Source organism: Propithecus coquereli, unplaced genomic scaffold (genome assembly GCF_000956105.1).
Source record: "Propithecus coquereli isolate 6110/MARCELLA unplaced genomic scaffold, Pcoq_1.0 Scaffold557, whole genome shotgun sequence".
Classification (NCBI taxonomy): Eukaryota; Metazoa; Chordata; class Mammalia; order Primates; family Indriidae; genus Propithecus; species Propithecus coquereli.
The window spans coordinates 1,235,411-1,258,410 of record NW_012151474.1 but is presented as its reverse complement, the minus strand read 5'-3'; the positions used below and the strand labels follow the sequence as shown (position 1 = coordinate 1,258,410).

Below are 23,000 nucleotides of genomic sequence, written 5' to 3'. Positions count from 1 at the left end.
CGCGGGTACCTGGGCCCAGTCAGGTTAATTCACTTCCGGAGGGTGAGGGCCTTGGGAAATGCCCTGCCCCCGGGAGGGCCCGAGGGGAGTGTGGGGTGCCGGAGCAGGGTGACGAGCAGGCAGATGGGGAGTCAGCCGTCTCTACTCAAGTCCTTACAGGCTGCGCAACCCTGGGCAGGTCACTCAACCTCTCTTGGCCTCACTGGCTTGTCTGCAAAATGGGTGCGCGCCTTAACCGCGTGCGGAGGCAAGCGGGACGCTCGGCAGGCCCCACAGCCCCCAAGGAGGAAGGCCTCGGATCCCCATGTCATAGAGGGAAACTGAGGCTAGGGGGTGTGGCTCTCCCGAGGTTACTCAGGGGCCCCTATGAGTCCCCAACTAACCCTGGGGCCCTCCATCCAGGCCTCAGTCTCCCCGTCTGCAGCACAAGGGGCCGGACTTCCCAAACCGCGTGCTAAGGTGTGTGTCTGCCACCCCCCAGGCCCTCTTGGGGACAGGCCTTGGCTGCAAGACACCTGGCCTGTCCTGGCCGCGCCAGGCACGGTCGGCCACAGACACCGGGTGTGGGACGCGGGGCTGGGAGGGCTCCGCCAGACTCGCCTGCGCTGGAAGGGCTCCGGGGCTCGGGCGCCGCGGCCTCCCGCTCTGCAAGGCTGGCGTCCGTGGCCTGGACCTCCTCTCTGGACTCCATGTCTCCGAGGGAACCTGCGGACACAGCCCGAGGGGGTCCGTGATGTGCTTTGGGGCAAGACCCCCCACCCCCGACCTCCTGAGCCCTCCCCGTGTAGGCGCGGCCCCGGGTGCCCGGGCGGAGGCGGGGATCAGCCGCCGCACTGAGGTCAGAGGCCGTGAGGGGACGGCCTCCAGGCGACCCCCAGCCCCTGCAACAGTTGCAAAGCCTCGGGGTCACCTTGCCTGCCCTCTGACCTTTGCCGGCCACACGGACTCCCTGACCGCCAGCATGAGGTCCCGGCCCCTCCTGTGTCTCTCTCCCACCTGCTCCCCCAGCACCAGCGTGGGGGTAGATACAGTCTCTGCCCCGTGCCCCCGTGCCTGCCCTCCTCCTGGAAGCCTCCCGGGGCCCCCAGTCCCTGAGGGCTCCCCCCACTCTGTCCCCACGGTCTGGGAACTCCCTGGGGGTGGGCGCCAGCGCCCAGCGCAGGCCCGCAGAAGGGAGGCGCGCACAGACGCGGTCGGGTGAGTGAGTGACTGGCGGGGCACAGGCATCCGCAGCAAGCTGGGGACCCTCTCACCCCGCTCCCCTCAGAGACTGGGGCACCAGGGTCTCCACAGGTGACAAGGCAGATGGAGACAAGTCCTCACGGCCCACAGAGGGGCGGCCATTCCTGACCCCACAGGTCAGGATGCAACCTCCCCTTGTGGTCAGGTGACGGTGTCACCTCGGGGAACTGCGGGACGCTGGCACCCACGTGTCCCCCTCGCCCTACCTCTGACTGCTCCCCAGGGCCCCGGTCCTGTGGCTCAGAGACAGCAGCCGGGCATGGGGTCACCCCCTGCCCCCATGACCTCCCAAGTTCATCCTCTGCAGCGCCTGACCCGACCCCCGCCCACGGCATGAGGCAGGGGGGGCACCCAGGCCACGGCCCCCGCAGCAGCCAAGCCCCTCGTTTCAAGGAAACAAGCAGGAGAAAAGGAGAACCCGTCCACGGCTGCGAGTTCACAGCCCGGCGGGGCTGGACGGTGGGCGGTCGGAGCAGCGGCTCTGGGGGAGGCCTGAGCCAAGGCGGAATGACCACTCGCGAGGGTGAGCTCCCCGTCCCTGGGGGCAAGCGGACGAGCGGATGAGGAACTGCCCGGGGTTTGTGCCTCTGTGGCTCGGTCGTGCCGACCTTCCTCATGACCCTCCAGGAACATGGTGAAACCCGGAGCCACCCCAGGGACACACAGAGGGCCGGACCCTTCTCACCAAGTCCCCGGTGTCCTCCTGGCCCCGGCCGACCCCCGCAGGTTTTCCAGGGAAAAGCAGGAGATGGAGGAAGAGGGGCCTGCGGGTGCCTGGGACACCTGCCCACCCGTCACCGAGGCTGGCGTCCCACACTGGCCGCAGAAGCGGCTCATGTCAGCGTAGACCCCAGGGGCTGCGGGCGGCAAGCGGTGCTGGGACGCGGTTCCCAGGTGACTTCCAGAGCGGCTGTTCCGGGGGGCGCGGAGGGGAAAGCCGATGTTCTATCTGGATTTTGGCGTCCCTCTCTGATCACTGCGGCCACCAGGGCCAGACGCCGTTCTAGGACCCGAGGTTCACCCAACTGCCAGACCGCGTGGGACCGCGGGGGGCGGCCAGGACCAGAGACGGGCTCAGACCAAAAACGCCGTAAAAGTGCAATGAGGGAGGGAGGCGACAGAGGGAAAGACAGAAAAACGAGGGGAGATGCTGGCAGCTGGTCTCCAAGGTGACAACCCTGCTGGTACCGGACCAGTAGCTGAGCAGAGAGCTGGGCAGACGGGGCAGCGTGCCAAGGCCGGGGGGCGGGCCAGGGAGGGTAGGAGAGGAAGGCTGGGGTGGGGTGTGGCCGGACTGAGGCCGAGGGGAGGGCAGAGGCCTGACCTCGCTAACTCAGAGGCCACGGGGAGGAGTGGACCCTAATCCTGGGGCACTGGGGAGCCATGGAGGGTCCCAGGCAGGGGGTGGCAGGATTGCTTTCCCAGCTGCAGCCCTCTGGAGTCTAGCTCCGGACCACGAGTCCCGGCCTCCCCAGAGCAGCGCAGAGCTGTGATTACAGCAGGGGCTGGGCTCAGACCACACAGGAGCCAGCCCCGGGCTAAGGCCTGCGGTCCCTCATCAGCGCGCCCACACGGCAGCTGGGCACGGCACGCCCCAGACCGGTCCGACTCGTGCCCCTGGGACAGGAGCCCTGACCCGCGTGACCTCGGCACGCTCCAGGGAACGCCGCGACCGCAGCGGCAGCCGGCCCCCTCCCCCGCCTGCGGGGTCAGCCCTGCGCTGGCACTGCCTGTCCCCAAGGTCAGGGGCCCTCGGCCACCGCAGCCTTGGTGGCCACACTCGTCAGCCCAACTGCCTGCCTCTTTCTAGAAGTCTCTTCTATGGCTCGTCTGGAGCTGGCAGAGGCTCCGCCAGAGCTGTGGTCCCTCCTGCGGGGCAGCTGCAGGGCCTCGGCCGCGGCCGCCTGCTCCGGCAAATGAGTCTGAGGCCGCCTGTCTTCAGGGACGTCGGGGACCAGACCACGGGGGCCCACGGCAGACACGCCCCGGCCCGCACCTGCTGCGCCCCAGGAAGGCAGCCCTGACGCCTGGTGCCCCTCCCAGGGGGGGCCGCAGATACCCAGGGAGGCCCCAAGCGTGTGGTAGTGTGACGGGTTCTCCCATTTACGGAGAACAAAGGCACGCGCGCCGCACAAAGCCGTGACAATGAGCGTGGAGAGGCTGCAGGCTAATTTCAGTTCCAGCACAATTGCCTCGGCCTTGACAATGCCGCAGACACCGCCGGCCGCAAATCGCACAGCCGCGCTGGGACGCGGCAGGCAAATTCTGCCCTGGGCCGCCTCGGCCCGGAGCGTGCGGCCCCATCCCTGCTGGGCCCTGTCCGTGCACACTTGGGGTCCAGGGGTGGCTGGGGACCCCGCTGGCCAGGGGCATCCTCGAGCCACAGCTGTATCCTGCTGCCTCCTCAGATGCCCTTTGGGGACCACCCGCTCTGCCCAGGCCCCCAACAGCTGGTCCAGGCTGACCTGCAGCCAGGCAGGTTGATGGATGCATATTGTGTCCTGGCTGTGTGACCTTGAGCAAGTCACTCTACCTCTCTGTGCTCGGTTTCCTTGTCTACAAACGGGACTCCCAGTGGCTCCCAGCACACAGGACAAAATGCACTGTCCACCCACGTCACCGGGGCTCAGCGCACAGTAAGTGCTCAGCAAACAGCGGTCACTACCACCCACGGCCACCGCCAGCAGCCCGCAGGCCTGGGAGAGGGCAGGCGTGAGCTGTTAGACCCCCGTTCCACAGACGCCTCCCTGACGCCTGCGGAGCCCGGGGAGGATGACCTGCCTTCATTTAGGGTGGGAGCGGAGGTGCCAAGGTTGGCGTTGGCTCAGATCTCCGCGTGAGGGGCGGTGTGTGCAGGGAGGGGCAGGGGGACAGCAGGGGGGTGTGCCGGGGATGGGCAGAGGGGAGGCAGGACCCCGAGGGTGGCCCTGGCATGAGTCCCACCCACCAACACATGCCCCAAACCCCCGAGGCAAGCCCGAGTCATGCCCCCTTTACGGATGAGTAAACTGAGGCCCAGAGGACGGCTGACGCGAGCCTGGCCCTCAGCGAGGAAGCGGGGGCGGGGCGTCGAGACAGGACCACACTCCACCCTTCCCGATGCCCGCCAGCCCCCCGCCCTCCCCGCCCAGGACCACCTGCCTGGGGCGCCCGCCGGCCACGTGCGGTCACCAGCGCCAGGGCCGTGCTGGGCTCGGCCCCTCGGTGCCCGGAGTCCCCGGGTTATCGCGGCGAGCAGGCGCCCGCGCGCCCATCCGTCTCCTGCTCATTAAGCCGGACGCCGAAATGGAAATGAAAACATAATAGCTATTTGATTGGGGGTGAGATATTTTGCATATTGGCTCAGAGCTGATAGCGGAATTTCATCAACTCCCTTTTTCATGCTTTAAGACTGAATTACGGAGACAGGCTCTGTGCGGCGGGGTGATCCCAACTCCCTTCCGAGTCCGCGCCGACAATTAACGCAGCCCCTCCCGCTTGATGTCGAGGTGCTGGGGGGCCCCTGTGGCACGACACCCCCGCGAAAGCCGGCGTGGCCGCTAAGGAGGGGACGGAAGCTCCCGGACTGCAGCCCCCGCCGGGTGGGACCCAGACGGGGCCGGACGGGGCGTCTGAGGCTCCTGGCGAGGTCCCTGCGGTCCCCAGGCGCTGTGGCCTTGGGCAAGCTCCCCCCACACAAGGGCAACGTGTGCCCGCCCGGGACAGGGTCACCTCCGTGAGGCCTCGCTGGGCTGGGCCCCTTTATTCTGATTCTGCAGAGCAGAAGCGGGGTGCAGGCGGCTGCGAGGCAGGGTGGACACAGGGCACCCCGGATCCCCGGGTGGCGCAGAGCCAGGAGAGGGGCACCTGGCTGACCCGGCGGCGGGGGCAGACTCGGCCCAGCCTCCTGTCGCTGCTCCTCCACCCACACACCACACGTTCACTTACCCTCCCCATCCGCTCGGCGCCCCTTCCTGAGCCCCCACTGCGCCAGCCCTGCACCCGGTGCTGGAGCTCTGGAGGGGACCGACACCCACCCCCAAGAGAAGAGGGAGAGACGCCAGCGTGGCCTTGGCCAGGACGAAGAGGCAGAGGCGCCATCAGGGGAGGCTTCCTGGAGGAAGTGGCAAGTGGAGGTCTGCTGGGGAGAGGAGGTCACCAGCACGGGGTCAGGGAAAAGCAGTCCCACAGAGGGACAGCAGGGCACTGAGGCTGGGGGGACACTCCTCCCTGAGCCGTGTCCCCATGGACAACGGGGGTGTCAACATCTCTGGTCAAGGGCCGGGGCGGTGGGTGCTGAGCCCAGGCGCAAGGCCGTCGCCGCATCTGCTGCCATGGTTTCCGCCCTTCATGGGGGTGCCTCATCTTCCCCTGTGGGTGGACGTGGTGAAGGACGGGGCGGGGTGGCGACTGAGGCGAGGGCAGCGCAGGGCCTGGGCAGGGCCATGGGGGAGAAGGGGAGACCCCCAGCTCCCCTTGCTGGCCCTGGGCCGCAGTGAGGGGCGCAACACCGCCGGGGGGCCTGGCCTCTGGGCACACGGCCGCCAGATAAGGCCGATAACAGGCAGAAAATAGCAACAGATTCAGACTTTCCCACCGCTGGGCAGAGGGGCAGCTCGGGCCACGGCAGGACAGAGGAGAGGGGGACGGCCCTGCCCTCCCGCAGGGGCTGCGCCTGGACCCGGCCTGGGTCTGGCAGGTCTGCAGCCGACACCGGCGAGTCCCTCCCTCCAGTCCAGCTGCTCCACGAACAGAAACTGGGGCCCAGAGGGCGGCGCAGTGGCCGCACCCCGAGCCCTGCAGCCTGGACCCGCTGCCACCGCCCACGCCCCTCAACACCGGGCTGGAATGCGCGATTCTAACAGGCCCGGGCGGGGGAGGGAGAGCCTCCTGGGTGCCCGGCCAGGCCCTGCGCCGATGGAACCTGCCAGCGGGGTCCCCAGGGCCACTCACCCACCAGGTGGGGCTCTCTGGGTGCTGCCCCTCCTCGGCCAGGGCCCCCACGGCTCCCGCCAGACAGCGTCTGTCACCCCAGGAGGACCGCCAGCTCCGCAGGCCACCAGCAGAGGAAGGAGCAGCGGCCCCCAGGGCAGTCACGCAGGGGGGTGCAGTTCTGGGTGGTCCCCAACACAACGGCACTTTCCGTCCTCAAAACGCCAGACTTGGTGTCACCCATTTTATCGATGGGGAAACCGAGGCACAGAGCAGTAACGACACTTGGCCAAGGCCTCCCCGCAGCAGCACGCGGGCGGCCTGCCCTCACCTGGCACTGTCCTTGGAGTCCTCGCCCACCTGCTGTCCCTGTCAGGGCGGCAAGGAGTGGAGGGCCCCGCTCAAGAGGGATTCGGACACAGGTCTGTGTGGCTCCCAGGCCTGGGGCCTTGTCTCTCCCCTAGCTGGGTCTCAGTTTCCCTTCCTGGCCCCTTGTCTTCCTCCTGTCTGTTTTCCCCTCTGACTGTTCCTGCGGCCAGGGCCTGGGCTCTGCCAGCTACTCACCACGCGGCTGGAGCCGGTGCCCCACTCTGCCACGTGGGGGTGTCCGCCGGCCTCCCTGCCGCGGCGCAGGTCTGGCGGGGCTGCGAGGTGACCTTCTCCTGGTGCCGTGGCTACCTCTGACCAGATCCCTACAGACACGTGTGCACAGCCCTCCATAGTTTATGAGGCTCTGCCAGGATCCTCATCGGCACCTGCCTGTAGGGAAACTGGCTCCACTGGACAGATGAGGAAACTGAGGCAGAGAGCAGCCCCTGCCTGGCCCCATCATGGGCCTCAGGCCAGCTGCTCACTCGGCTTCTCAGGACCAGGCGGACTCACAGCCACGCCGGGCTCCGGGGCGCAGGGGCCTGCCCGGCCTTGGTTTTCGCATCTGGCAAGTGGGTGTGGACCCACCAACCTGCGGGAGGCAGAGAAGCGCCAGGCATCCCGGCAGCCTGGAGGTTCATAGTGAGTGGCCGGGTCCGCAGGGGTGGACAGGACCTCTGACACCACGGAGGGCTGGGGCACGCAAGACCAGGCAGGCATGGGCTGCTGGCCTCAGGCAGCGTGGCTGTGAGGGCTTCTCGGAGGAGGTGACATTTAAGCTGCAAAGAGCCCAGGGAAGAAGAACATTCCAGGCCGAGGGCACCTCTAGGCAAAGCCCATGGCGTGTGCCAGAAACTCGAGAAGGTAGGGGGTGGGCAGAGTGTCCAGAGCACGGGGGTCCTCGGGGGGGGCTGGGGTTTTATTCTGGTCACCGTGGGAAGTCACCGTCAGACACCAAGTGACTGCCGAAATCCGTCCACTGTGCTGCTGCGCCTGCCACCGCCTCCAGGCAGCCCCCAGCTCTGGGCCATCTCCTTGGGCTCCCTCAGGACCCTCCCCCTGCCCCGAGCCTGCCCCTTCTCCGGGGCCAGGGCCAGCGGGTTGGTCCCACACCCTGTCCCCAGAGGCAGAGCGGGCAGGAGGCGGGGAGGAGGGAAGAGAGCCGGGCCTGAGAAAGCGCAGCCGCGCTGATAGGGGGAGATCGGTTTCAGCGGAGCCGCGCCTGCCAAGTCCACATCCTATCTCGGGCCTGCGCCGACTCAACATTCATCACCGCTGAACTCGGAAACTTTATCATCGCTAGAGGTTGGCGCCATCTCTGGGCCTGGCCACTCCCGGCCTCCGATGGGGCTGATACCGGCTGATAGATTACGCGAGATTGTTTCACTCCGGAGAGCTGATTACGAACACTCCTTGGGGGAGGGGTGTGGACCACGTGGCCCGTGGCGGGGGGCCGGGGATGGGTGGCGGGGTGGAGTGGCCCAGACCACGGCATGGGGTGAGGGCAGGGCCAAGGCCACGGCGGGGGCAGAGCCGGGGAGGAGGAGAAGGAAACGGCCAGGAGTGGGTCCCAGCGGCTGATTCTCCCTCCAGATGGGAGGGCGTGGCTAATGCGGCTGCCCAGCCTGCGGCCCGGTGGGTGGAGGCAGGTGGCTTCCCACAGGGGGCTGGCTCTGGCTCCACAGGACCTGCTACCTGCCAGGCGGGGCTGAGACCGAGACCTGAGGGGGCAGCCTGGCCCTCAGCAGCCCAGCCGCCCCCTCTGTGGACCGGCCCGTGGGCACCTGACCCTCCCGCTCACGGCCGTGGGGAGAGGGTCTTCCCGCCACTCGCCCTACGGACCCCAAGCCCGGCGCTTCCGGGATTTCATTCACATCATCGCACAGCCCGAGGGGGTGGTCACCACCTCTTCCTCCCGGGCAGGCTGACCCAGGGATGTCCCGTGCCTCAAGGGCAGGATTCGCACTCGCGCCTGGGCCCGGTGTCCAGACTCGGGGCCACGACCCTCCGATGCCGTTCAGGGGAAAAGGACGACATCATGCCCCTGGGTCGGCCCTCCTCTCCGTAGGACGACTCCGTCCCACTGCACAGATGAAGAAACCGAGGCCAAGGGGGTGGGGCGGCTTCCTGGTCCCAGGGGAATCGCGGCTCTGCGGGGCCTGTGCCCGGACCTCCTGGCCCAGGGTGCCCTCGTCCCCACAGGGCCCAGAGTGCAGTGTCCGGGGAGATCAGGGGACACCAGGGCTCAAATCTTGCCGGGCAACCCCCCACCCGCCCAGCCTGTTCCCTCAACCCAAAGCTGGGAGTTAAAACGTCGACCTCCAACTGGGAGAGACAGAGAGCAGAGTGACAGTGGCCCAGCAGGGTGAAGGTGCTTAATGCCGCAAACTCGGAAAGTGCTGAGGTGGCAGACTTTACCACAATAACACATAGAAAATTAAAACAAAAGCAACAAATGGCACTGTCTCAGTGCCATGGAGCACACAGCAGGCGCGGTTCCCTCGCCTGAGGACCAAGCCATGGCGCCGGCCACAGGGACGCGCCTTCCGCACCGCCAGACGGAGGCCGGGGCTCGCCGGGGTCCTGCCCTGCGTCTCCGTGCCCAGCTGCGTGTCTGCCAATGGGGTGGGGGCCGCTGCGTGGCCATGACAGGGCAGGAGGCCAGACGAGGTGACCTGTCCTGAGAATGTCCCCAACAGACCTCCACTGTCCATCGAGGCTCAGCCCTGCTGGGGAGGCCGCATCCTGGGGTGTCTGGCTCCCCTCCCTGCAGCCCAGAGGCCCCCACCCTGCTCCCCGCTGGTGATGGCCCAGAGCCCCGCACTCCACGGCTCTGTCCGGACAGCGCTTGTTCTGGGGGCTCTGACTTCTTCCAGTTTCTTTTTCTCCCTCCTGGGACGGGGCAGGCATGCCGAGGGGATCTAGAAGTCAATCAGGGGAGCATTTATGGAGCGCCTACTGCATGCCCTGCATAGCCTGGGGGAGCCAGAGCTGCCCCCGTGCGATGGGGGCCGGTGTGGGGAGAACCTCCCAGGGGAGGCTTGCTGGGCTGGCTCCGTCCCTGACCCTCGTGCCACCGGGAGGCATCGTCACCCACTTCATAGGGCTGGGGACTGAGCCCAGAGAGGTGAGGAGACTTGGCCAGGGTGACGCCTGGTTCTTGTCCGACAGCCCCTCCCCATTTCCTCCCCTTAGATCTCAGCCCAGATGCCCCCCCGCCCTCCGCGATTTTCCACTTGTGCACTTTGAAAGACGCCCACGTGTGCGGCTGATTTTCGGGTTCGGAGCCCCGTGGCGCTGTGGGAGCCGGGCGCGGGGGGCTCCGGTCAGGACTGGGCGGGAGGGGCCCACGTGGCTGACGAGACACGCTGTGGGGTGCAGAGTGGGTTTAGAACACGATGCAAACCCCCTCGAGTCTCCTGAGCACCCCCTACAGACGCGGTCTCCTGGCGTGTGAATTCCTGACAACGGAGCATCTGGGAGACCCCGGGTTTCAGGAATATGCCACAGCCACAGAGAGGGGAGCCCCCAGAGGACGTGCTACCTCAGCCCTCCTGGTGCAGATGGGGAAACTGAGGCCCAGGGAGGGGAAGGGGCTTGCCACTGGGCACAGAAACAGTCCCAGGAGGCAGACAGACTAGATCTCCTCCCCGTTTTACAAATGAGGAAACTGAGGCTTGGCAAATGGGTTGGGACTGTTGTCCATTAAGATGGCGCCCCATTGCCTGTCTGGCCTGGCGCCATGGAGGCCTGGCAGGACGGGCTCTGGATGAAAGTCATCGCGGGGAGAGGGACCCAGACGCGGGAGGCCGGGGGAGCCAGCTGTCCCTGGGCTGGCCCTGCCCTGCTTCTGAACGCGGGACCCCCAGTTCAGGCCGTGGGGGTCTGTCTGGGCTCTGAGGGTCAGCAGGTGACCCAAAGGCCAGCCTGTCCATCCCGATGGCCAGACAAGTGAGTGGCCCTGGCGGGGAGGCCTGTGGAGCCTGGGGGTCTCCAGCACTGGCAAGGTGGAGGGACCCCACTCCCATGGCAAGGGCAGCCCTTGGGGAGGCTCCGCCCTCTTTGTGGAGGCCCGCCCCATGCATGGCAGCTCAGCCAATTACTGGGCCTCATTCCCACTCATTTGCATGCCCCATTTCCATTGGCTGCAATCAGGCAGGTTGTGACGGTGGTTCCCTGGCTCTGGGGGGCTGGGATCTAGTGCTGTTCCCTGGGGGGCTGGGATCTAGGGGAGCCCAGCTCTGGGGGGCTGGGATCTAGGGGGGCTGGGATCTAGGGAGGCCCAGCTCGGGGGGGCTGCACTCTGTGAGGTCTAGGCTGTCCTGAGCTCTAGGGGTGCAGGGCTGTGGGTGACCTAGGCCCAGGTCCGGGAAGGGCAAGAGCTGCATGGGGGACTTTAGTTACAGAGCAGGCTCTTCCCTGTCTGCTAAGGCTCCGTTACACACACTCACGGATGACTCAGGGGAGACAGTGGCCCAAGGCCACACGGCCGGGATGCAGGCACAGCTGGGACCTTGCCCCAAGCCTGGGCCCTTCCACCCCTGGCTGGCTCTCCCCTCCTAGGCAGGGCCTGTTGGGGGCAACTTCTTATTTTCGGCTGCTTTGCCTCAGGGACGGCTATTTTGGGGCTTCCTTTGCAAAACGATGATGATGGTGATGATCTGCGAGAACCCAACCCAACTGCCCAACTTTCCTTTAGAGCTGGTGGCGCCAGCTCCTCGCGGCGGCGGGCGAAGTGCGGAGTGGGCTCTGGGGGAGCGAGCGGGTTTGTTCTTGGCACTGGGGTGGGCTGAGATAAGGAGACAAGGGCTCAGAGCGAGCGGGCAGATAGATAGCGCGATAGCGGCGCCTCCACCGCAAGGCGCCCATCGCCCTTTTTATCACAGTTCCCTTTTCTTTGTTTTTTGTTGGGGTGTAGGGTGGAAAACACCCCAGCCCAGCTCCCAGGCCGCGGGACTCAGGGCGGCCAGCTCACGCCCTCCTGCCGCGTCCAGCACACCCAGGGCCAGCCCGGAGCTCCTGGCGGGGAGAGGGGCAGGACCCGAGGGGCACGGGGCGGCAGCAGCACTTGCCCGCGGGGCTTTCCCACGCAGTCCTCAGCCGCTCCCCAGAGGGACCCGTGGGCGGAAGGCCCAGAGGAGCAAAGCTCCTGCCCAAGGTCACCCAGAAGGGGAGGGTGGGGACCCTCTGGTCTAATGCTGGTTGTCTGGGCGGGGGTGCTGGGCACAGCTGGGGGGCAGGGGGCAGGGCTGGCAGGGTGGGGAGACTCCGGGGAGCTGGCTGGAGTCAGCCAGGAGCTCTTGGCCCTTAGCGTCCTCAGCCCCATTTTACAGACGTGAAAACTGAGGCTCAGAACGGGAACGTGCCCGAGAACCAGAGCGAGAGGGGCATCCTTGGCAAGCTCTGCGTCCTTGCTGGTGTCCTGTCACCCTGGGTCTGGGTGACTCCTGGACACAAGGACAAACGTGTCACCTGGAGCCACCTGGCCACTGTGGACAGGGCAGGGCCCTGGGCCTCTGCAAACCGCCGCCGTTTGCCAGAAACTGTCCAAGACCTGCAGCATCTGCAAGGGCGGGCAGCGGGCAGCGCCAGCCCCAGGGACCCTCAGCCCCGCATGGGACCCCAGGGAGCGCCCACTGCTGCTTCCGGGTTCGCTGAGATCTGGATTTTTCACCCAGTTCTCTGCCATCCAACTTCTCCAGGGCTGCGGAGGCTGGAACTGTGATGGTGCCCGCTGTCCAGGCAGGGAGGCTGAGGCAAGGGGTGTCACGTACAGGGGGCAGGGTCTGAACTCCAGTCACTCATTCCCCCCAGGTATGCTGGAAATAGCCGACTTCCTTTAGAATATTGGAACAAACCAAACCCCAAATACCACAAGAAAACACCATTCTCACCAAGGAGCCTACTTTCTGGGGGCAGATGAAATGACCCCCCAAAATAAGCAAGCACAGGGGCAGGCCAGTCTCAGCCCACGCCCTGCAGCTCCCGGGACAGGGCTGTGTGGCCCCCGGCAGTCACTTGGCCTCTCTGTGCCTGGTGGGAGAGGTAGGGTGCCCATGGGTGTAGATATCCCAGAACCTCTGGCCAGGATGGAGACCTAACCTCGACCAGGCCTCTAAGTTAGAGTCCCTCCTGCTCCCTCCTGTGCTGTGTGACCTTGGGTGAGTTACTCAACCCCTCTGAACCTTGAGTTCTCCAAGGCTGCTGCGAAGACCCATTGCCACAGCGCAGTCATGCCCGGGCCTCGCGTGCAGCAAGCGCTCGATGACTGCCTGACGACGGCCACCACTCAGACTATTGTAAGGGGAGAGCCCCAGAGCCAGCCCCTCAGGCCTCCTGCCTTTGGGATCCCATGGAGTCTCATTTCTCAAGAGTCGCTGAAAAATAAATTCAGGAAGAGGGAAAACCGGCCAGCGGCCCTGCACCCGCTGGGAGCCCCGGGCAGCTCCTCTGGGGGCGCTCGGCCCCAGGACACGTGGCGGCTGCCAGGGCCTCGACCTCCCCTCCTGCACAGCGGGCCCCTGCCTGCCCCCCCGCGGCTGCCTCACCTGTCCCTCAGCGGGAGGATTAGCCGCACGCCAGGCCCTAATCGCAGCTAATCGCGCCATCAGCGCTGGATCTCGGATCAGCTGAAGGAGGAGGCTTTATCCAGACAGACGCAGCGATGGCACCTGAGTCCCATCTGGGTGCCGGCTGTCACATGCGGCCGCGAAGGCAGGATGGCTGGGGACGGGGTGGGAGACAGGCCGAGAGCCCTGCCCCCCCAGCATGCGAACGGGCTCTGCTCTAGGCCCAGCAGCCAGCAGGGATCCAGACAGGGGACAGGGGACACTCCTGCCCGGCACTGCATCCTCCCAACAACGCATGGGGAGGGCGCTGTGCTGGCACCTACGTGACAGATGTGTAAACTGAGGCACCGACAGGCGCCCCCGCCCCCACCCCAAGGGTTTGAGTCCGGGCAGCTGGGTCCAGACTCCTGCCTCTTCCACCCTCTGCCCCCTGCTGCTGGGAGGCGCAGGGAGGGGCACAGCTCCCGACAGAGGGCACAGCCCCCACTCCAGCCCCCACGTCGCGCCGGTTCTGCGCGCTCTGGAGCCCGGGCCCTGGCACCCCCTGCCACGAGCTAACTCTGGGCCCCGAACACGGTCTCCGTGCAGAGGCCGCGGCGGCGCAGTCCGGACACCCTGTGTTCAGCCCGGCCCGGGGGCCGGGACAGGCTGGGAGCCACGGCCAAGGGCGCCCCTCCCAGCCGCCGTCCTCCCCACCCTCCTCCCTACCTTCTTTTTGAAAAACATAATTTATCTGTGTATTATCAAGAAATCCAGACACTTTAATCAGTGAGCTATGAAGTCAGAATTTCCATTCTTATCTCGGGGAGGAGTGGAAACGGAGGAGATAGGGAGCACTGCTGGGGAATGCTAATGGGCGGGGAGCCGGCCATGGCCGCGGCGCTATCTCCCCATTATCACGGCTGTATCTCGCCAACCATCTCGGCGCAGTAATGGGGCCAGTTCAACTTTCCCAGTTATCACGGGAGCTGAAACCTGTGCCCGCCAGAGGCCCGGACCGGGAGACAGTGCGACCGGGAGACAGTGCGGGGCGGCCGGGCCTCAGCCGCAGACGGGAGGGCGGGGGTGTCCGGCCAGCCGGGGCCCTGGAGGGCCTGGGTGCCCACCGGCCACTAAGGCTGCCGCAGGGCGTGTGGACGGGAGGCCCCTCTGCTCTCTGGGAAAATGTTTGGTTTTGATGGAGCTGGGCATGGGCCTACTGCCCAGGAGGGGAAACTGAGGCGGCCCACCTCAGGGTTCCAGGGCGCTGGGTCGCTCCCAGGCCTTCCTGAGCCGCGCAGGCCCACGGCGTGTAAGGAGGGTGGGGGGTGCGGGGGCCGGCAGGCAGGGCAGGGGGTAAGCACCCTCTCCTTTTGCCTTGGGCCTGCAGGGTCCCCTGTGCCCGTGGGGACAGGCCTGGGAGCAGGGAAGGGTGTCCCCGTAGAAACCGCCACTGTCGCCATCCTGCTCTCCCCCCAGAATGTGCGTGGGTGGCTCCTCCCCCAGGGTGGGAGCTCGAGCTCCAGGAACGGGTCTGACCCCTAAACTCTAAGCCTCAGTTTCCCCCTCTGTGCCCTGGGCTTCCCTCGAAAGCTGCGGAGAGCAGGATGTGAGGTCATCACTATAAAGCTTGGGTACGGTGCCAGGCACAGGCAGGGCCTAGTAAGTGCTCAGCGAACACTCGCTGTGACCCGGTGGCTGGTGCGTCTGCAGCAGAGTGAGCAGGGGGCTCGGGCCCTGGGGCTGCATGGCGGGGGGAGCTGTTTGAGGCCCTGCGGCCGGCACCGGTTCTGAGCCTCAGCCTCCCCTCCTGTCACAGGGTCTAAGCGTCTGATGCCAGACGCCCGCAGAGTGGCTGAGCTGGTGGCCACGGGCCACCCAACCCCGCTCTGGTGGTTGAGAACCCAGGGATGTCCCTGGGGAAGGACGCTCGGGCAGCCCCTCTCAGGTCCTGCTGCAGGAAGGAGCCGGCGCCACCTGGTCCTGGGCCCTCCCCTCCTGCCCCCTGAGTCGGGCTTACGGAGCGGGGCTTGGAGAAGAAGGAAAGCGACGCGGGAGGCCGTGGCAGGTGCAAGCGCCTGGGGCAGGTCCGGACCCCGAAGTCTGGAAGTCGGGCGCCAGGAGGATCGGACAAGGAGCAGCGGCTGCTGCAGACACCCGGGGAGCCCAGCGGTCTGCGCAGGGAGCGGGGGTCCCACTGCCCACAACACAGCGCACGTGGGCTGGGCCCCGCGGTAGGTGGGGTCCCACCCATCCTCACGAGCCGGGAGGTCACCGTCACTGGCCATTTCATGGTGGGGAGCCAGGGCTCAGGGAGGTGCAGAGAGTTGCGTGGGGGCCAGGCTCGTGCCCCTGATGCCCGCTCTGCAGACACGGAGCCCGCGGCGCAGAGAAGCGAGGCAGCCTCCCACTGCCACAGGGTCTAAGAGCCTCGACTCCAGGTCCTGGGCTGTCCACGACGGTGCCTGCCCACGGGGAAGCTCCAAGAGGCAGCTGTGTTCAGAAACCCCACCGTGGCTGTCCCCTCCTTCTCAGAAAACAGCACATCCGCCAGTTCTGGAGGTCCCGGGACACAGGTCAGCCTGGGAGCTGGGGCTTCTGCCGGCTACCCCACCCCCACTACTCTATTCCCTAGAAGAACATCACTTGTGTGCTGTGTGACCCTGGTGTAGCCACCTACCTTCTCTGAGCCTCTATTTTCTTGTGTGCAAAATGGGTTGGGAACCCCACCCTAAGCGGGTGCCTGGAGAGTCGCAGGAGGGGACGCCTGCGATACGTTTAGCAGATAGGAGCGCGCAGCATGCTGGGCTGATGCTAGCTGGCGGGTCCCTGTCCCCATCCAGCCCTGGGGCAGGGGACAGAGGGGACCAGGAGCGCCAGGGCCGGGGCTGAGCTCTGGCCACAGCCGGGCTCACAGAAGCTGCTCACCAGCTCCCAGCGCCCATTCTACAGGTGGGGAAAGTGGAGGCCCTGAGCAGCCGCAGGCCCAGGGGAGGCGGGGAGCGGGGGCTGCTTATTGGTCTAACTGGGCTCTGGCCAAGGTCAGGGCCGCATTCCTGCCCCGGCAGGGCCACTGCCTTCTCCCAAACAAGGGACCCTGAGGAGGGACAGGGAGGAGGGGAGAAGCCGGGCTGGAGGGCCCCTGGGGCAGGACGCAGGGCTGGTGGTCACTGGGCACTGCCCACAGAACACTTTGGCCACGCCTGGGGCACATAGACCCGGCTACCATTGTCACATGGCCTTGAGCATGTCACCACCTCCCAGGGCCTCAGTTTTCTCACCTGTAAAATGGGTTGACCAACACCGCCAATGACCTTACTGGCAAGGAAGATCCCGGGGCAGGAAAAGGACAGATGGGACCTGGACGTGGGGCCGGCGGCCAGGGTGTGCCGCAGTTGGGGACAGTCCCGCTGCCCTTGGAGCACTAACAGCGGGAGGGAAGGGAGGCAGGAGACCCTGAAACGTCCGCCCTCGGGGCTTCTGGCCAAATACCAGTAACGCGACCAGCAGCTCCGTGGTGCCACGTCCACCAGCGACCCCAGGTGACACTTCACGGCGTGTGTCCAGGACCTGACGCACCCACAGAGGACCGGGAGGGGGTGCTCTTAGTCGGCCCCCACCTCAAAGGCAGACGCCGAGTCCCAAGAGGAGCCACCTGCCCACGGCCAGGAGGCCAGGCCTGGCCTGAAGGCTGCGCCCTCGCTCCCACCCGGCAGTCCCTGGGCAGGGACGAAGGCCGGTCTGCGGCCAGGAGCCCGCGGAGGGTGCAGCCCAGGCCCGGCGGGCACAGCCCCCGCAGCAGGGGACGGGGGACGGGAACCCGGGGGCCTCACCAGGCCTCCGCTCCGCCGTCCTCGCCTGCCCTGTGGCCCCCTGGGCAGTCGGGGCACCGAGCCCCAACCCAGGCCCCACCTGACCTGGGACTCCGGGCCTGCTCCAAAGGGCTGCAGTAAGTGCCTACTGCATACCGGCCCTGCTTGGGGGGGGTGCTATGTCATTCCTGTTCCACAGATGAGAAAACCAAGGCCAGGAATGTCGTCGGCTGGGGGCCAAACCCGCCACCCTCACTCTGGGGTTCTGAACTCAGGCCGGGTGCTGAAGACACCCAGGCCTCTCTCCGCCAGACCATCGCCCGCTTCCTGCTGGCCAGGGGCAGGACTCAAGTCCCAGCCCCTTGGAACCTTCTCGTCCTCATTTGAAAAAGAGGCATTGGACTGGGGCGTGCCCATTGAACCGATGGGCAAACTGAGGCCGAGAGGGGGCACTGCACTGAGACCGCTGCGCCCAGGGGAAGACGGCAGCTCCTGCGAGGAAGCGCCCAGGCTGCCTTCCTGCGGAGACCCCACTCCTGACCCGCTTTCCAGGCCGAGACGAGCCCCTGCCCTCCTGGCCCCGCCAACTGTGGCTGGGGACCCTCGCCGAGCCCCCTCTTTCTCGCTGGGCCTCCAGCTCCTACGCTGCGGAAGGGGCACAGGGACCCTCACTGGGCTGCTGAGCTCCGGAGCCCCCAACCCTGGCTGGCTTGGTCCAGACCCTTCCAGAGCTCGGGTGGGGAGCTGGGGAGGCGGAGGGAGAGCACGGGCACCATCGACAGCCCCCCAGCACAGCGGGGGAACCCCAGCCCAGAGCGGGCACGCAACACGCCCAGGCGGCACAGCCTGGTGTCTGCTTGGCAGCGGCAGCCAGAATGAGCAGGAGGGGAGGGCCGCCCATGGCCAGGGCTGGCGGACCGAGCTCTGGGGACCGCAGGGTCAGGGAGCCCTGCTGGGCCACCCCGGGAGACAGCGCAGGAAGAGGGATTTCTGTCTCCGACAAGCTGGAGACCCGGGTCTGGCAGAGCAGCAGATGGTGAAGAGGTGGAGGAGGAGGAGGAAGGCGCTGGTGGCAGCTGTCTCAGGTAACAGGTGTTTCCCTTTGGTTCTCACAGAAGTGCCAGGGGGCAGGACTACCGCCATCCCCATTTTGCAGGTGGGGCAAACGAGGCTCACACGGGCAGGCCATGCCTCTAGCGCCATGGCCAGCAAGTGGCAGAGCTGGGATCTGAGCAAGCCACCTCCATTTCACGCCGAGTGTCCCTTTGGTCATTCATCAGAGAGTTCCAGGGAGCCCACCACGGGGACAGGGCAGACCCAGCCTGCTCTCAGGGGGCTCGCGGGACTGCGCGGGGCTCGTGACGGCCCAGACTGAGCACGGCGGCCAGGGGGTCTCTGGGCACCGGAGCAGCCGCGCAGAGGCACCGAGGCCAGCGGGAGTGTGGCATTCGTGGCACCAGTGCAGCCACGGAGAAGCCACCATGCCTCAGCCTGGACACAGGCCCTGGGTGCCGCTGGCTGTCCTCGTCCTCAGAGCCATGTGCTCTGTTTGCGACCTGAAGGCAGCTAAGCTCTTGTCCAACGACACAGCAGAGGACCCCGAGGACCCGAGCGGGTGGGACGTGCCAAGGTCACACAGGCGGAGTGCAGGCCACTCCTGCCCGAGAGGGAGCAGCAGAGGAGGTCAGGAGAATGGACGTGTGGCTGTGGCCTCAGTTTCCCCCTCTGTGAAATGGGGACAGGAGCTGCTGGGCACCTCCGGGAAGATCCAGGGGTACGGTGGCCGGGTGGGCAGGAGCCTGGCCAGGCGCCCAAGTGTGCCGAGCCGGCCGGGGTCCGTGGGGTTGGTGATACCCATCGGCGAGGCAGCAGCTGCCTCCAGGAGGAGGCCTGTCGATGGCAGATAGGCCCGCGGGAGCATTATTCACGAGCCCGTCAAGCCCGGGAACGTCTGGTTGGCATAGAAACAGGAGATAAGGGCACAATTAATGGCATCGCATTCCCTCCTCCTTTCTTCCCCAACTGACCCATTTAAATCCCTGGCGTGCTCAGTGCCACGATGGGTTCCTGGTGACCTCCGGGGAGGGGCCGGCGGCGGTCCCAGGCCCTGGGCAGTGCTGGGCGAAGCCTCCCAGGGGCCCTCCCTGAACAGGAACCTCGCAGGAAGGAGGCCACTGCGCGTGGCAAGGGCAGGGCTAGGGCAAGACCCGAGGGCCTCTGCTCCCAGAGGCCCATTTCAGAGATGTGGAGACTGAGGCCCAGGGGCAGGCAGAGGATGGTGAGAAGCAGCGTGATGTTCACGGACACACCGGTTAAGAGCACGGCCGGGACCCGGCACTTTCTTGGGAGAGAAACTTAACTTCTCTGTGGTTCAGTTTCCCTAGATCCAAAACAGATAAAAGTAGGACTTGCTATAGCTAATACGCGGCTGAGCTCCCCGAGTCTAAGCTATTAGTAATATTATCGCCCCCAGACGAGCGGGGAGCGGCCTGTCTTCCCTGAGGCCCAGGAGTGCGGAAACCACCAACGGCGGGAGCCCACGGCAGCCTTGCGGATGGGAGCGCGGGCTCCAGCGACCCAGGCCCCTGTTGGAGGCAGGTTCAGGGGCAGGGGGCTGTGGGAGTCCCTCCCAGCCTCTAATTCCCTCTGCCACACGTCACTCAGCCCCCGACCCCAGGACCCTGAGGCTGACCACGCCCTCGCCGCACAGCTCGACCCGCCAGCTTGCTGCAGGCGCTGTTCATTCAGCACGAACACGGCCAGGGACGACAGGGCCAAGGCCAGCTGAGGACAGGACTTACACTGCTGCTGACCCTTGAATGGCAGACACTGCCACACCCACTGTTCAGGGCGGGACAAGCTGTGGAAGTGACTTGCCCAGGGTCGCAGGGCTGCCCAAGCCCTTTCCTGCCCTGCCTGCTATCAACCGGGGTGGGGGCATGGCCAGGTGGTCCCACACTGGGAAGGGGAGTGCGGATGGCTCCCCGCAGACGGTCCCTCTAGTGCTCATAAAATACCGCAGAAACCGGCCCCTTGCCCTCCCGGCCTGACCCGGCCCTCCCTGGAACTGGCACCCTAGCCCTGCGGGTGGGCGGGCGTGTGACTTTGAAGCTCGGAGCGAATTAGTCATCCTGTGGCCACCAATAATTTGTTTAATCAAACTCTGAGAATGTGTGAAAAACGCCCTCCTCTGAGAGGGAGCAGCGGGGATGGGAGGGCCCCGGAGAGCCTCCAGGCTCCTTCCAGAAGCCCCTCAGCCACCAGCCTAGGTTTCCGGGGCTCCTGGGACCCACGGGCTCCGTGCCCCCTCAATGCTTCCAGACGGACCTGGGGGCTTATTCCCGTCCTGGTGTCTCAGGGAGGGAGCCCGGGGCTCGGTCCCAGTCTCTACCTCCCTCCTGACCTCATCCTCCCCACAGCGCCACTCCCCCAACAACAGTCGCAACCATCACCCCATTTTTCAGAGCTGGAACCTGAGGCCTCACAGTGCGGGAGGTCGCCCCCTTCCAGAACACGTCCCCGACACCATGCACCCCTCTGGTCCCCGACATCCCCCTCCAGTCTCAGCCCCACTCCCCTGATCCACTCCCCCCCAACTCACGTTGGCCAGGAGGCCGCCGCGAGGCCCAGTGCTGGCGCACAGCAGGTGCTCAGTAAACCCAGTCAGGCAGATTTGGGGGACCCGCTCAACAAGACGTCAGCACAGTGGGTTCCCCCCAAACAGCCCCGCCGTGGAAACCACCTTGATCTTCCTTTTCAAGAAAACTCCCAGCAGGTCACACCTGATGCTCGCCAGGAACCGACAACCCGGCCACGATGCACGGAGAAACACTCCGCCGCCCCTTGGGAGGTGACAGCCCCACCTCCCGCTGTCCTGCGCCACCGACGAGGAACCGGGCGGCGTCCTCCGTCCCCCCCCCCCCCGCCCCAGCGCAGTCGGTTCTCTTTCATTTTGACGGACTGTCCCGCCGGCCAGCGGGCGAAGATCAACTTCTTGGGAACGAAGTGTGTTCGGGGAGAAAACTCCAGACGGCGCAGCGCGGGACGCCCGCTCCCCGCCCCCGCGCTGCAAGGCCCCGCTGCCGCCACGCCCCCGCGCGCCGTCGCCTCGGGCCGGCGGGCCTGGTGGCCGCAGATAAGGCGCCTTATCGCCCCCAGCGATCGCCGTCGGGCCGACCCGCCCGGCGCTTATCGCGGCGCACATCGACCGGGCGGCGGGGAAGCGGCGGCGGGGGGCGCGGGGGTCCCGCGCTCGCCCTGCCCCGCGCTCCGGCCTATCGGCGCGGCCATCTGGCCGGCCAAGGCCGCGCTCCGCCGCGCCCTCCCGCCCCCGCGTTTGAAGTTAATAAATGGAAGCGCCTATCGCAGCCACCATCGCCCGCGCCTTATCAGCGCGGCACATCTATCTCGGCGCGGAACAAAAGGCGCACGGAGGCGCGGGCAGCTGCGCCCGGGCTCTGACGGGGGCGGGGGGCTCAGAGCGCCGCTCCGCCCCTCCCCCGGCACCCGCGGCCCGGCCGCAGGTGAGGCCCGGGCAGCCGGCGCCGCCGCTTGGTGACAGTCGGCCCTCGCGTCTTAACGTGCGCAGGTCTGCCAGGGGAGGAGGTGCCCAGGGCCGCGGGCTGCGGGGAGGGTCCCGGCCCCGCCTCCTGGTCCGGCCTCCCGGGCCTGAGTACTGCGCGCGCTCAGGGCGGGCCGGAGGGCCCGGTGCCGGTCCCCAAGTGCGTGCCCACGGACCAGCTGGGTTGGGCTCTCGCTCCGCTCTCGCGCCCTTATCAGCGCTGGCGATCGGTTCCCAGCCTGCGATCTCCCCGCGCGGCTATCAGCATTTCTCATCACCCGAGAAACACACACACACACGCGCGCGCGCGCGCGGAGAGAACCGCGCAGGGGAGGAGGGAAAGAAACCAGAGAGCCAGCGCAGATCGGGACCTGTGGGTGGTTTTTCATACTGGAGTTGACACGATAGAAGGCGACTTTCGGAAAACAGGTCCCGCTTGCATTGGGGGAGTCAGGTTACGGGAACCGGATTCATGCCTGCGCTCCCCCTCACCGGGGACCTCCCACAGGTGGCCCACATGGGGTCCTGGTGGCAGCGGTCATGTGGACAGAGGTGTGCCCAGGGGCCCGGGGCTGGGCGGCGGCCTCCCCTCTCGCCATCTCCTGGAGGGCACAGACGACCTGCGGGTCTGCCTGGGAGGAAGCCTGAGCCTGGCCTGGCCTTGGAGGCGCGAAGTTAATGGCTGCGGTGGAGAGCGGTGCTTCCTGTGCGCTCTCTCCCCTGAGAGGCCCCAAGAGCCAGGAGCGCTCTTGTGGGGGCGTCGCACCGTGGATGTGCAGCGATTCTTAAACGCCCCCCCCCCGGAACTGCCCACGGGCCTACTGTCCAGAAACTTGGTCGTGGGCAGGGGCAGACCCCGGCCTGGGCCAGGAGCCTGGAGCCTCCTCCCTGACTCCAAGTAGCCCCCCTGGATGCCAGGGCGTGCCCGTGGGCATCTGAGGGCGCCGTTTGCTGCCCAGGCCGCCCTGGCCAGGACACTCGGAGGGTCCAGGAGGTGTCACGGGCAAGCCGGGCTTGGGTTCAAGACAGCGCCAGAGCTCGAGGGTCTGGGTGGCCAGAGCCAAGCACAGGGGCTGCAGCGGCTGCACGCCAGACCCCCCCTCCGCCAAGGCTCTGCAGCCCGCCGGGTGGCAGTGGGCGTGGGCTGGTCCCCGCCACCGGGCCCAGCGTTTCCACGCGGTCCCAGGTGTCCCCTCTCTCTCTCCCGGGTCTCTTCCTCCCTCTAGATACAAAGCCTGGGAGAGTCAAGCGCCAGATAAGATCACAATTTCAGCCCGTCCCGACAGAGCGATCGTATCAGGATGGGACTTGCAGAATGGAATATTTTAAACTTTATCTGAGCCCAGATCGGGCCGCCTATCGCCGCACCATCTCCGAGATGCGGGGGAGGGGCAGGCCGCGAGGCGGCCACGCACAGCCCGGCCGCGCCCCCGACCACCCTGCTCCGGCCCCCGGGCGGCCAGAGGCTGGGCCGGACCCGAGCCCAGCCGAGACGCGGGGCCGCCAGCGGAGATTAGATTACGGGGCTCGGCACCGCGCGGGGGGCGCGGCGCGGGG

At 66.7% G+C, this 23,000-nt stretch overlaps 1 protein-coding gene across 1 annotated transcript in view; it reads right to left on the bottom strand.

Moving 5' to 3' along the window:
• Nucleotides 1-23,000, bottom strand: part of ZFPM1 (zinc finger protein, FOG family member 1) — a 70,601-nt gene that overhangs the window by 38,384 nt on the left and 9,217 nt on the right. Inside the window, exons 3-4 of the mRNA XM_012657662.1 lie at nucleotides 2,034-2,152; nucleotides 601-705 (exon numbers count right to left, since the gene is read on the bottom strand). Of these exons, the coding sequence (XP_012513116.1) occupies nucleotides 601-705; nucleotides 2,034-2,152 (224 nt within the window). The remainder of the gene's footprint in view (nucleotides 1-600; nucleotides 706-2,033; nucleotides 2,153-23,000) is intronic.